Consider the following 14512-nt stretch of genomic DNA (forward strand, 5'->3'; position numbering starts at 1 on the left):
TTGAATTGCCTATGAGATGGGCACCCAGTTCTGATAGCACTGCAGGAGGCTGGGTTGCCACTGGGTATTTTCATTTCATGGCATGGTACTTTCAATAACTCTCAGCTGTTCACCACTGCAAATTCATTCTTTTGAGGTCAATATTGTCCCACTGTGAGATATGGCTGGGAATCATGAAGCATCATGACTCCGAAGGGTGCCCCAAAGAACAATCATGGATCTAAGGAGACCTACACCCACATCACCAGCAGTGACAAGCACACAACAAGTGGGTGGGCTGACAAATGGCAGGCCCAAGGGGTCACAGATGCTCAAGGGCTGCACTGGAGCACTGAGCCCCTCTGGATGGAGCATATGTGGAAGAATAGGGAAAAAATAACACGGGACGGCTGTGTGACTGGGACAAGTAGAAAGAACAGGCAGAAGGATGACACCACCAATCCACTGAAGGATCAAAGAGTGATGATGATCATGAAAATAGTAACAGCAAGGGCTAGCACTCACATAGGACTTTTAGAACTATTATCCCATTTGATCTTCACGGCAGCCCTGGGGCTAAGTGCCATGGTCATCCTTGTTTTTCAGATGAGGAAACTGAGGCAAACAGTAGGTAAATGACTTGCCCAGGGTCCTACAGCCGGTAAGTGTCTGAAGCCGAATCTGAACTCAGATCTTCCTGACCCCAGGCCAGCTCTCTATCACTGAGCCACCAGCTGCTTCTCAAGTATTACAACATGTTGTAGAAAACATGACAGAAGTAACGAGGCTGTTTTAAAAATGTTAAGACTGAGCTGCAGCTGATCCAGAGCTAGTGGGAGTCATTACGAAAGCATCTGATTTTGGGTCTCTTTTTAACAATACACCAGTTAGCTGATTCCTTTCAAATTTCTTGCTCAGGTGGAATGTAAAATCTTATCTACACAGGCATACGGGGCTAACTCTGTACTTCCTTAATGAATAAAAATGACATTTTCTTTAGGAGAGAGCTTTTTAAAAATTTATGACTGAGGAAATATTTAATGAATACAGCCTAAAGTAGTCTTCTCTCCAGGGTGTGACTAACAGGTCTAAGAGAAAACACAGTACATGAGGATGAGTCCTCGCGATTCTTACGCAGTTCTTGTGAATTCTTCTCTAGATGGCTGGCTGTTGCCTTCGGGGGAAGGTAAGGAACTGGTCCCCAGGTAGAGAGAGCCCGTTTGCTTGTGTCAAACTGCTGGGTGAAGAACTCCTGGAGTTTCATTCCTATTTTTATCAAGTCTGGAGTGGTTGATCTGGAAATCATTACTTGGAAAATATCCCATTTTAAATCTCCATGGACAAAAATTTCACTAAATCATAAAAGAGAATATTTGAATAAATATGGTAATAGTTAGGTCACATCACAATTTTTCCATTCTTTTTTTCCTCTATTTTAAATTAACTATGCCATATAAAATACCTAGCCTAAAAAACTAGGCTTCGGGTTTTTTGAAGTGAGTTTTTGAAAATATATAAGAACGCAGACTAAAGATGTAAGGTATTCAAAGAAAGGCCTGTGTTACAATACCTCTTATCTGACATGCTTGAATCCAGTGTATTATATAGATTCACTTTCCACTCATCCTGCAGCTTGAGGTCTGCATTACTGAAGATGCCCATGAGGATGCTCGACCCCATGTAATCCACACGAGCTTCAGTTGAACCCAGAGTAATTTGTATTTTGTGACTTGGTTGTTGATTTGGATGTTCAGAAATATGAGCTGAAAGAGACACATTTAGTCACTTTTCAAAGAAGTTGTTGGTTTTAAAGAAATAATTAGAATAAAACATTTTTAACTTTTTAAAGTCAAACTAATAGACATTTTTACCTCTTAAGAGAATAATACCAAGGGAGGTAAGTGCATATGGATGGATGTATTAATACAAAGAGAATAAATACAAGGTCATTAGAGGGAAGGACAGTAGCAGTTGGGGGTGGGGAGGGGCAGGGAAAAGTCAGGAAGGGTTTTCTGAGGCAGGGAGCACCTGAGCCACATTTGGAAGGAAGACAGACTGGAGGAGGGAGAGGTGAGGAGGGAGGAGGGCACTGAGCTGAAGGAAATCTTAAATGAACAGGCTTCAAAGACCTAAGAATAACATAAATACCAGTTTAGTTACTGAACTTACCAACCATCTCCAAAGTGTTGACGTCTATGGTACCACCAACCACGCCACCCTTTGAATCCAACTGGGATCTGCCTAGGCCAACAGACATGCTGATCTCTCGGTCTCTATTACTTCCTACTGACAGACGACCCTGACTTTTCAAACCACTGGTGGTCCATCTGGAGAAAAAAAAATAAATGGGACCTAATTGAGATGGATGGATTTCAATGTCTCAAATTAGGAAAATGGAGACTTAAAACTGGTTAACTTTGCCAAGGACACTGTGCCACAGTCTATTAAAAAAAAGGCTAAAAGTGACAGGCTATGATACTATAGCAATAAAAGAAAGCTTTTCTGCTACCCAGACAGAGGCTCTCCTACTCTCTTTATAATATTCACAGAATGGAAGAACTAGAGAATTACACTGGACCCCAGCAGCCACTGAGCTTCCTTGGCAGAGATACCAGACTGGTTTGCCATTTCCTTCTCCAGCTCATTTGACAGATGAGGAAACTGAGGTAAACAGGTTAAGTGACACGCCCAGGATCACACAGCTAGGAAGTGTCTGAGGCCAGATTTGAACTAGGGAAGATAAGCCTTCCTGGTTTCAAGCCCAGTGCGCTCTGGTGCCCCCTAATGGCCACTCTTACGTCGTGTTCCCCATGACGTTGCTCATGTTCATCTGAACGTTCAGCTGTTTGAGGTTGATGGCAAACACAACCAGGGTTTCCCAGGGGGCGCCTTGCTGGCTGGCTGCTTTGTTGGACTTATTGAAAGGAGTAGATGTTCTTGAGAGTGAATCTAAAAATAAAAAAGTTGAAGACATTTTGATCAAAAAGACATTGAGATTCGTTCAAAGTGAAACCTAATACAAATGACCTGGCTATAATAATCAGAGCTAAAAAAAACCCATAAAACAGTTTTCCATATGATTTTTACAAGTGTGTGTGCGCGTCCTTCGTTGCCGAAGAAGACCAGGCCATCAGAGAAATGACATGACTTGAACTTTGTTTTGAGGGTCACCAGCCTCACTTCTCCTCCAGAGCCATCTGGGTCCAGTGACCAGATATTCATCAGGATGACTGGAGATGACTCAGGATGAGGCAATTGGGGTTAAGTGACTTGCTAGTGAGTGTCAAGTGTCTGAGGCGAGATTTGAACTCAGGTCTTCCTGACTCCTGCACTGGTGCTCTATCCACTGCACCACCTAGCTGCCCCTATGATTTTTAAAAGTATTTTAAAAATGAAGAGTGATCTGTTCATGTTAATGCCTGACTCTACCACCTGAGTGAGTGGTAATGAAGGTAGTAAATAGTTCTCCCAGACACTTCCTGGTAAGACCCTATCTGTAAGCTCACCCTACCAGGACGCTGTTCCAGTCCTTGTCAATTATTCAAGGACTCAGTGCAAGTCTGAGAGGCTTCATGGAGCCCAGCTAAGAGACAGTGACGGAAGCTGCCATGGTCCTGCATTATATGGCCAGAGTGGCCACACGGGGAGGAATGTGGGCCCCCTTGGGGTGCTCAGCACACAGCTTGCCCATTTCTGGTCTTACTCTGCTTGGAGACAAAAAGAGTACAGGCCTTTATTTCACTGGCTGCACTCCCAACTAGGCAACCCACCTCTGGCCTCCCTGTGCCTCAGGCCAGGCTCTCATCTTGGCAGAGGAATGGGCAGTGAGTGTGCCCCCTCCTCACCTTAGCTTTGTTCAAATGTGGTTTCCTAGGAGGAAGGCTCTCTGGCTCTCCCAGCTGTCTTACTGCTAACTTCTCAAGTTACTTACATTTAGAGTTAAATATGTATTATACTTATGTTAACATGCCTGTTTTACATGTGTGTATATATATACATATAGCACATATTATAGACTTACATTAACTTATCTGGGCATAAGCACATGACTCCCTTCCCATTCATCTAGTAGAAATAAACTCATTACGAGCAGGGACTAGTCTGCTTTGTCACAGTCACCTGATTCTCTAGCATAGGGCCTCCTGTACAGCACATGCTTAGCAAAAATGTTTCTTGAACTGAGCTGAATTAGGAAACTGAGGCACAGAAGTAATTTGTAAAAAGGAGGTCTAATTTTGAACCCAAATCCTCAGATTTTTAAATCCAGTATTTTCCATTATACTAACTGTTAGGATGAAGCTTTACTGTGCCAGGATAGATAAGATGCCAGCCCTCCGCCTGGCTCGCTCACTTGGTACAGGGTATAAGCCTCTGTAGACCTTCTGAGAAGGGCAGCCAGAAAGACTTCTGCTTCCTTGTTAATCCTGCCTCATTCACTCATACATATGTGTCAGGAAATGAGATGTTAAGTGACTTGAGTTGTTTGTGCGTGTGCGTGTGTGTGTGCGTGTGTGTGTAAATAATCTATACAAGCCCGGTTTACAGATATTCTTAGTCCTACTGGGAGAAAGCACTGAAGGGGAGGAGCAGCCTAGGTCTGAGCATGGCTCACCACAGGGATACCTAACCCCGTCTTTTCCCACTGTTCTCAGATCCGTGACTAACTCCTGGTCACACAGGGTAGGAGTCTGAGTTCAGATTTCAAGCGTGCCCACCTGCCACTCCCTAGCCTATGTTAGTTTTTAGGCAGTGAGACATCTAGGCATAAAGAACCAGGGTCAAAACCATATCTCAGAGTTGACAGGGATCACTTACTCTAGGAGAGCTGAGAGGAGGATCTCCTTTACACACAGCCAACCCTGGGGTACACCTACAGTTTTTCCTGATGGATTTTTAGCCAAGGAGAATACCCATCTTCCTAGATGCCTCACAGTGGTATGGAGGAGAAACCAGAGGGGAAAGAAACGAAGCCAGAAATTGAACTAGATCCAGTTCAATTGGGCACTTAATCCAGGTAGGAGGATGAAGTGGAGACAGAAAGGAAGGGAGTGAGGAAGACAGGGCCTAGTAACTGCTGGGTATGAATGGAGAAGACAGTCAAAGATAGCATGGGGTGATGGATGGACGAAGGGCAGTGCCTATGACAGAAACAGAGAATTCAGGAGGAAGAGCAGGAGAAATATTGCCTAGAGCTGGGTGCCTGGAGGGGGCAAGGGATGGAGTGACCCAGATGTGGTGGTGACAGTTGCAGCAAGAAGTGCCACTAGAATGGTGAGCCAGGGCAGTGGGCGGTATCTAGGAGACACAGGAAGATGAAATGGTTGGCCCCATCACATTTCCCAGAGAGAGGTCAAGAAGCAGAAAGACTGAACAAAGGTCATGGGATCTGAATGGCCTCTGAAAAAGAAGTTTCAGTAGAAAAGGGGGAAGAAAAGCCAGATCACCAGGGGCATAGGAGAAAGAGGGTGTGGGGGATATGAAGATGCTTGCAATAATCTAAACAGGGAGGGCAAGTGCAGAGATGAGATGTCAGCCAGATGGGCCAGAAGAGTTAAAGGAAGGGGAGGGTGTTTTAAAGGTTCCAGGCAAACAGGAAGGGGTGATGGAAAAGAGAAGACTGAAGGTGCTGGTCATGGAGGGCATGGGAGGGAAATGGAGAGAAGGGCCCCCAGACACTCATTCCTAGGAGACGGGGAGGACTGTGAATAGTGGAGGCAAGTGAGGGAGGTCCTGTTGGATGGCTTCAGTCTTTTCCCCAAAATGGAGTATTAGATCATATGCGTGTGGGGGGGTATGGGGGGTGAAGACAGATGCATGTAACAGCTGCTGGGGGCTGAGGGAGATGGAAAGACAGCTCAGCAACACCAAGCCTTGTGTGAAGACCCTGGACCATGAAAGTAGATGACTGTCACGGCTCTCTCCAGTGATATGGCCACCAGTGTGAGGCTGAGGCCTGTTCTGGGACACAGTGAGTAGCTAAGTGTGCCTGCACACACTGGTGAAGGAGGAGACAAATGCCTCAGATGTGAGGTGAAAGACTTGGAATCTTGTCCCAAAGGTGGGGAGCCAAGGGTATGCATACCAATCAGTCACCTTTGGCTTCCACTTACCTCTCTGGGGAACTGATGAGTCAGACACACTCCTGGAGCGCATAGAGGCAGGAGATTTCAGATTCTGAGCAGCTGCTCCTGGGGTCATGCTGCTGTTTGCCATGTGGTCATTGAACATTGTAGGTGACTGGGCCACATGGGTGAAGGAGGCCGCCTGGCTGGGCTGCTCCCAGGTCCTGCAGTAAGCTTTGCGGGAAGATTCTGGAGAAAGGTGCTGACTCACTCCTTCAATGGAATCTGGTGTCCCAGGACCAGATGCTAAGCAGAGAAGGTGGAAATGCCATGGAGGAGACAGCAAAGTCTGCTATAAACTGCTGAGGGGATTATCACCCAACCAGAGCTACCCAAGAAAATCCCAAACAGGGTCACAAAGAGTTTGACACGCCCAAAACAACTGAACTACTACCACCACCACCACCACCACCTAGTTACCCACCCATACTCCAAATTCCTCCTACCACTTTATTTCCAATGGAATAAGACTTCTCTACAAACTTCCATAATCTTTGTTCCAACTCAAGAAAATGGTATTAAATTACTGGGAACAAAAGGAATGTAAAGGATGGGCAGAGAAGCTTTCTGGGTATTCTTCTCATGTTTTATCTAAAGTGTAAGAAGAAAGTGCATTTCTAGATTCATCAAGAACACTGATAGAAAATCAGAATTTAATTTGATTTGATTAAAATAAATTTTTTGGGGGGAGAGATCCTAGGTTCATGATTGCACTGGAACCCCACTAAGGAATCTTTCTTTACCAATGCAGCTCATTTTTAGAGAGCTAGTGATGTCAAACTCAAACAGAAATGGATGTGTGTGGGCAGAAAACCACAAACTGACATCATCTGTGTTGCACTGCATTTTAATTTATCTTGCTAGACATTTCCCCAGGACATTTTCCTCCATGCCAGCTATCCCAGGGCCTGGAGTTGGACATCTCTAGCTCTCAGGCCCCCTGTGTCAGTGCATGTCTGAGGTGGACCTGAACGGGAGTTTTCCTGCCTGATACACAATGTGCTCTGTAGCCTCTCTCAATAACCTGAATGTAATTAAAAATTTAAGTAAGTGACCTACCTGGCAAATTTATAGTTTGGTCACCAAGAAAAAGGCGGCGGGCAATACTTCTCCTGTACCAGGCTCTTGGGAAGGCCAGAATCTCGCTCAGTCTGCGCATGTCGTATTTGAAGGAAGCGGAGCCGATGTCACACACCGCTGAGACATACAAAGCACACATTAGAATATGTAGCTCATTCTGAACACCTTCACTCTATTTTCACAGGACATAAGCAACTGTACCAGAACTAGCACCAATCGGTGGCTATGAACGATTCCTGGAATGTACTAGTTGTTCTGCTGTGACTAACTGCTGATATATTTTTTTTCCTTCACAATCCGTAATTTGTAATTCACAAATTACAAAATCAGAGCAAAAGGATAACCTTTCATTAATTAATTTTTAAGAGTCTGACTTGCTTAAAGGAGCTAGCACAAAGTCAAGGACAACCCGGAGGGCCTCTCCTTTGGAGCACACAGCTGACAAGTTTCTCTTTTGACTGATTTAGGATCTTTGTCAATTTATGATTCAGCTGATCTGATACTGGGAAAAGCTTAGGTCTTGAGCTGATACAGAGTTTCCCACATTATAATAGCGTCACACACAAGTAAAACTCTAGCACCAATAATTAGTGGTACACTATGTGTGTGGCTGGAGGTTCATCATTCTTTAAAAAAATCAAATTACCATCAAAACCTCAACAATACTCAATGCTGGCAACCTACTTAGTTCACTCTGGAAAACAAATGATATTTTAATATGAGAATGGGATAAAATACCAGATATGTTTATTAATGTAGTGTCCATTTTGTTTGTAGACTTGCTCGAAGACTGACTTTCAAAAAATGAGGTGCCTCCAGAACGTCGTATTCGGGACAAGCTCACTTTCACAAATTCCAGGTTTATGCTGAGGGAATCTTTGCGACCAGTGACTGAGGTAGGCTCTTCATCTACATTCCCTGGTCCCCACAAGAGAAAGACAAAAACCACACACTGAAAAACGCTAGCAGTTTGGACATTTTTACTCCAAAGAACACTTCCGTACCACAACAGTTGTACTTGGTAGCTTTTTGGCACACACATTATGTAAGTCTGAAGTAAAGGAATACGCTCACTCTTCTTCATGACTCACACTTTGTGTGTGATATAACATGGATAAAAAGCCAATACCAGAGCGTCCATTAAATAGGAGGAGCTTCTGGACTCTCAGGGACCCTCTACAGCAACGGGAGGAGTTGAGCCAGAGAGGGAAGAACTTTCAAGGGAACTGACAGGTGAAGTCAGTGGTTTCCTCAGTGGGACCGGGAGCTGATCCCAAGGGAGTTTCATTTAGAAAAATCTAACATATTCCACATCTGGTTTTCAAAGAGGTGGTTATACTGCCTATGTTAAAACTTCTTAAAAGCGACAACTGTTTATGTATTTGCAAAAAAAGCATAAATATGTCCAGGTTCCTTTGGTCTTTGTTTATCAAGCAAGACTGCCATAATAAGAAAAGCCTGTAAAGAAAAGAAATACCTATCTAGCACAGGGACAGCCATGGGTCATGGGTTTATGACCTTAGCTTCCGTAATTCCTGAAAAGGTGCAGCCAGAGAAGGTGCTATGAAATTCCCAAAGACAAGAATGCATACACATGCACACACACGCACATGCACACATACCTAGGCCCCCAGATCCAGAGGTGAGGCCAGTGACAGCAGTTTTCTGTTTGCCTGCTCCGTAGGGGTGAAACACGTAAAGGGAAAAGTCCGACATGCAGGCAGTGAAACTCAGCCCGGATGAACTGCTGCTGGCACTGGTCAAGTCAGACTGACTACTGCTATGGCGGCTTCTGCCGAGAGGGCTACCAAGGCCAGAGGAACCTCAAGTCAAGAGAAGAAAATGTGGAAATTACAAACTAGGGGAAAAGTTATTTTTAAAATCTATTGCTACAATTAAAATAATCACACAAAAACAAATGGATCACCTCACTTGGAGTAAACAGATAAAAAGTTAAAAATCACAAAGTATTCAAGTATCACGTGATTTAATCCCAAGGAGTTGGCTACATTTTAAAAGGCTTTTATCTTTTAATTTTGTCTTTCTGATCCTCTGCTAATCCCCCAAACACGGACTTACCTGTGTGTCAAGGTATGTGCCTCGTTATACATCTCCTGTCTACTTTATGGAACTAAATGACTCCTTCCTTCCATACTGAAGAGCTCAGTCATCCACTCCCTCCCATAGCTCTCCTCTAGGCCAACCATCCCCAGTTCCTTTGGTCTGCAGGTCATTCAGCATAGTGAGGCCCTCTCTACCTAACTGCTTCCTCTCCTCACATCCTCCACCCCACATAGCAACAGCCTTTCTACAACATGGCAGCCAGAACTGGACCTAACACATACAATGTCACCTCACCACATCACATCCCCCTTTAATCTGATGCCTCCCAAGACAATCCAGAGGCTGTAAGCTGTCTGCGTGTTTAGGTAAATATCTGCTCCCCTTTGTCTGGAAGGTCTCTCAGGATGACTCACCCCAAAGCATTCACCAATCAAATGCATGTAAGTTAGGATAATGAAAAAAAAAAAAGACCTAAATGAGTTAAAAGGGAGCAGAACATTAGCTGTGCCAGGCCCTTAGGAGCAAGCAGCATGGTGAAGTCTTAAGTCACCTTGGAACAATCTTTCCTTTTCACTGTTTGGATAGAAACAGAGCTTTAAAGCAAACTTCTGGAAAGGGGGCGACAAAATATGAACTGAAATTCATCTGAAGTGCCTAAAATTGTGGAGGAACCCCAGTGTCAAAAATCCTTCTCTTCTTTAGTCATTTCTTTAGTTAATCTTTTTCTCTTTCTTTCTCCTGTCTCCTTAAAAGGCCTCCTCTTGTAGTAAATGACCATCCAAACCACAGTCCCTGCTCTCAAGAAACAGATATTCTAATGAGGGAGACAAGGGAATAACCAAGTACATACAAGAGAAATGCGGAGGTGACAGCAGGTGATCTCAGTAGGGAAAGCGCTAACAGCCTGGGGGGTCATCTCTTAACACCCCACTTAGCAGGCTGTCCATTGTGCTATGAGGCCTATATGGCAAATAGTTATCTATTTTTTGGGAAAGAAGCAATTTCCACGTTTGAGCCAAGAGTAAGCATGAATAATGCTTTCCTGCATTATTTCTATTTGGGCAGGAAACTAATATTAGTGCTGGGTGCAAGCACTCCACAGCCAAGTTAAATCTGAGTTCTGTCCAAGCATCAGCCTTATTTTACCACTCCCTGACTTCCCTAACTTGAGGGAAAAGTCTCTGATGGCATCACCCCCTTTACCTGGCATCCCTGTTTTGTTGGTGAAGGTCTTTGATCCACTTGGAGTAGGGTGACCACTAGGGGACGCAGTGTCTGTAGGACAAGTGGTACCCAAAGTCTCCAATTCTCCTCGGTTTGAGGAGAAAACCAAGTCCAGGGAAGGCAGCTTTAGCATACATTCTACCCTTGATACTGGTAAACAGCTGAATTTGATCTGAGAAGGCTAAAAAAGGTAACACAAAAAAAGGATGAACAAATACGTAATCTTCTTTCAAAAGAAAATCAACTGCCCATAAAGGTAATTGAATGACATTTATTAAAACATTCAGGTGACAAACTGATACGATGTACTAAATTGTCTTTGGAGATGTTTATAACTACTTTTTTGCTTAATGTATACACAGATCATTGAGAATCAAATCTATAAATGAAAAAAATTCATTTCTCCAGTCTATCAAATTTCTAGGCAAATACACTGTGTCAATGACTAATGTCTTCCATAACTCCATGGCCCCCATCAATGATATGTTTTCCTAGAAAGTAATAGGTGTCTTGGAATGAGGAGGACCAGAGACGAGTGGAGGGTGAAATGTAAAGTTCAGATACAGGAACAAACATGCTCCATAGCAAGGGCAACTCGGTACTCTGAGACTGAGCGGCCAATTATAATCATTACAAAACCATGCAGGGAGGCTGGAAAGGAAGGAGGCCCATTATAGGATTAGTGACAGAGGTCCGGGTACTGCTCAACCCTCAAGACCAAGGCAGTCAAGATTCTCAAGGACTTCCGGCTCGGCTCGTCCTCCCCCCAGACCTGACCAATGCCGATGCCTTTATCTGCATTTTATATGCAAGTGTTTATGGCAGCTCTTGGGTAGGCTAGTCTGCCCTGGTCTTTCAGTGTGATAGCACCTCCTGCCCTCCCAAGTCCTCTTCCTGTGGGAGCTAGGACTTATTATGAGAAGTGCTGGAGGAAGTGTGACAATGTTTTTTAAAGGGAAGCCTCACTAACTAAAGTTAGGAAACTGTAATCTTTAGGAGAGATTAACAAACTGAGACCTTTTCAGATTTAGGTAAGAATTATTTTTAAAGTTAAAAGATCCAACGCTAGCAGACCAATGATAAAATGACCTGAACGCGGACGTAGACAACGACATCGACAGGGAAGGAGGAGTAGGAGGAGGTCGAAGATGACACCAACGATGTTGTCGACTCTTCCATTGGGTCTGGCATCTCAAAGTGCCCCATGTCCTCATCTTGCGAGCTAACAGCTGGGAAAACACAACCAACCATTTAACATGTGTCTTTATAAAGTTACACCAGGTTTGGGCACTTAATGGCAATAAGAACAGTCACTGCTCCCTCCCCCAAGTCCAATCCAGGGTTTGGCCATCAGGCCTGCAGTGGCAGCCAGAGTGATGTGCCCTTGGGCCACGTCAACATAAGGTAGACTGATCCCTGAGCAAAGATTGAACAGATCTCACAAAAACTGACAAAATTCAGAAAAATAGTCTGTGGCATCTTACAAATCAAATCAGAAGGATGAGGATGAAAGAAATCTGCCTTTTGGATATCCCCCATGCTACTCAGACATCAGCAGTTATTAAGAAGGAAGGAGAGCAGTGGAGATATCTAGAATTTCACAGAAGATGTAAGTGATGCAAGGAGCCAATAAGACCAGCCCCATGGCCTCCAGTAAGTCTAAACATATATCCAAACACTAAGCTGCACACAAGAGGAACTCAGGGTCCTAACACAAGGGAGCACATCTGACCTCGTAGGGACTACTCACTGAGACTTGGTGGGATGAAAGGCATGACTGGACCATAGCCATAGGTGGGAATATCACAGGAGGCAGAAAGGATCTGGGATAGCTTTGTGTATTGACAGTATACTCAAGTGAGGGAATCCAGGAACTAGACAGGGAAGTATGACAGAGAACATTTGGGTGAAAGCAGGGGTATGCTGGAGCCAGCTTTTCAGAGTGCATTGTTAAATTTTTAGTATGGGGGTGGGAAACCTACAGCCTTGAGGCCACATGTGGCCTTCTAGGTCCTCAAGTCCCCACCTGTTTTAGTGTAAGCATTCAGTCCTCAGAAATTGGCAATCACTGCAGATCAGTTTGTTTCATTCACTGTTTAGGCTTGATAAAGTGTTAATAATCCATAGCAAGCTACAAAGTGATCGTGCATGCATCCAGCCCTCCAGCCCAGCTGGTAAGCCTCTGCCAGCACAGGCCTGTAACTACTGCTCTATCAACACTGCCTGAACTCAAGCAGAGTGGGGCAGAAGGTGGAGGGAATGACGCCACTGCCAGACTGGAGGCTGATAATAAGAGTAACAAGTGGCATTTATAGAGAATTTTCTGATTTGCGAGGATTTCCCCTCCATTATCCATCTGAGCCTCACAACCCCTCCTCTGAGTGAAGTTGTTAGGAACAAGAAACAGATGTGATTTTGTCAGCGGAAAAAGAGCAAAGAAATGGGGAGTCTGGGAAACAGCTCCCGAGCATGGCTGAGAGGCACGCTGTGGTGACCGTGGGGAGGCCGATGTCCCGGACACCTGCTGGAATGCTCTCTGCATTTCCTCAGGACCAACAAAGCTAAGTTCTGTTGCAGATCTGATTCTCCCTAGTAGGGAAGAACTCTGATGACTCCAACCTAGAGTTTGTTAATAGAAATAAAGAAAACTGAATGTCATTTGACACGCATCCTAGCGACTGATCCTAAGAGTTCAGGAGAAAGGATGGTATAAATGAAAATGGTTCAGGGGTAGTCAGCCTAAGACGCTCAAGAGTGAAAACTGGAAGACACAAAGGGAAACAATTCCAAGGAGGAAGTAAAATGGGGTTTACCTAAGCAGACCCATGGGAACACAGAGGGACTCAACAAGTTAGATGAAACAAAGAAAGGGATAGAAGATGGAAGCAAAGCCAAGTAATGCAAGATGAGTATCGAGCATGTCCTGGAACAACAGGGTTGCAATGCTAAAACTCAAATGAACTGAAGACAACCAAAAAGGTTTGTTCAGCTGCACTTATGCAGAGAAAAAGGAGACTCAGAGACTTTGTTTGGATCGGATGGGATGATGATACTTGACAACTGAGAGAAAGCAGCATTCACTGGGTTTGTTTTCTCTGCCAAGGAGAACGAGTTTTCCCCTGGAAATGAAAGGACAGTACTGATTCTCAGGGGACAGATCCTCTCAGTATGTAAGGATCTGGTAAGAGAGTGCCACGTCACCCTTAATGAACGGGAGCCACATGGCCCAGAAGCCTTCCATCCTTGGGGCCTCAAAGAACTAGTAGATGTGACTGGTAAACCACTCTACAGGATATTAGAAAGGTCATCAAGAATGAAGAAGGGCCAATTTTCAAAAAAAGGAAGAAAAGAGCCTGCCAACTCTAGGCCAATGCGTTTGCTTTCAATTCCTGGGGCAATTCTAGAAATGCTAATTAAAATGACAGTTGTACATCTCCAGGACGAGAAGCAGGGATGTCTAGGAGCTAGCATGGCTGCTGGAGCAAGCACAGATTATGCCAGGCTAAATTCCCTTTTCCTTTTAAACAAAACTGCTTAAAAGAGTAGATGAGGAGAAGGCCTAGATTTTAGCAAAGCTTTGGATCAAGTTATCTCCCACTATTCTTGTGAAGATGGAGAGGATATAGATTACACAGAGTAGCGCAATCCAACGGATTCAGAACTGTTTGAAAGGCTGGCGTCTAAGTGGAGTAGTTAAAAATTCAATTTCAAGGTGCCCCAGGTCTGTATGCAGAGCCAGGTGCTTCCTAAAATTTGATCAGTGACCTGCACACGGCATGTTTACCGCACCTGCAGCTGCCACCCACCTGGGAGGGATCCAAAGGGATCTCAATAAGCTGGATCTAATAGGATGAAACTAAATAGAGAAAATGCACTTGGATACAAAGCCCCCGGACTCTGCAAGCGTAAGTGGACAAGGCAGGGTCAGACTGTAGCTGTTCCGAAAATGTTCGGTGGGGTGTAAGTGAACTGCAAGCCCACCACGAAGCAGTAAGTCCAGGGGCACAGTTTTCAGGAGTAGAAAGGTGAGAGTCTCACTGTAT

General features: G+C 44.5%; 1 protein-coding gene across 10 annotated transcripts in view; it reads right to left on the bottom strand.

Annotated features, from left to right (window-relative positions):
* BLTP1 (bridge-like lipid transfer protein family member 1) overlaps positions 1-14512 on the bottom strand; it is a 206545-nt gene that overhangs the window by 10414 nt on the left and 181619 nt on the right. For all 10 annotated transcript variants that reach the window (XM_072625207.1, XM_072625201.1, XM_072625203.1 and 7 more), the window contains 10 exons: positions 11559-11698; positions 10449-10650; positions 8804-9004; positions 7920-8099; positions 7161-7298; positions 6090-6347; positions 2778-2928; positions 2149-2306; positions 1550-1742; positions 1114-1331 (listed from right to left, as the gene is read on the bottom strand). In XM_072625207.1, the coding sequence (XP_072481308.1) occupies positions 1114-1331; positions 1550-1742; positions 2149-2306; positions 2778-2928; positions 6090-6347; positions 7161-7298; positions 7920-8099; positions 8804-9004; positions 10449-10650; positions 11559-11698 (1839 nt within the window). The remainder of the gene's footprint in view (positions 1-1113; positions 1332-1549; positions 1743-2148; positions 2307-2777; positions 2929-6089; positions 6348-7160; positions 7299-7919; positions 8100-8803; positions 9005-10448; positions 10651-11558; positions 11699-14512) is intronic.

Source organism: Notamacropus eugenii, chromosome 7 (genome assembly GCF_028372415.1).
Source record: "Notamacropus eugenii isolate mMacEug1 chromosome 7, mMacEug1.pri_v2, whole genome shotgun sequence".
NCBI classification, from domain to species: Eukaryota; Metazoa; Chordata; class Mammalia; order Diprotodontia; family Macropodidae; genus Notamacropus; species Notamacropus eugenii.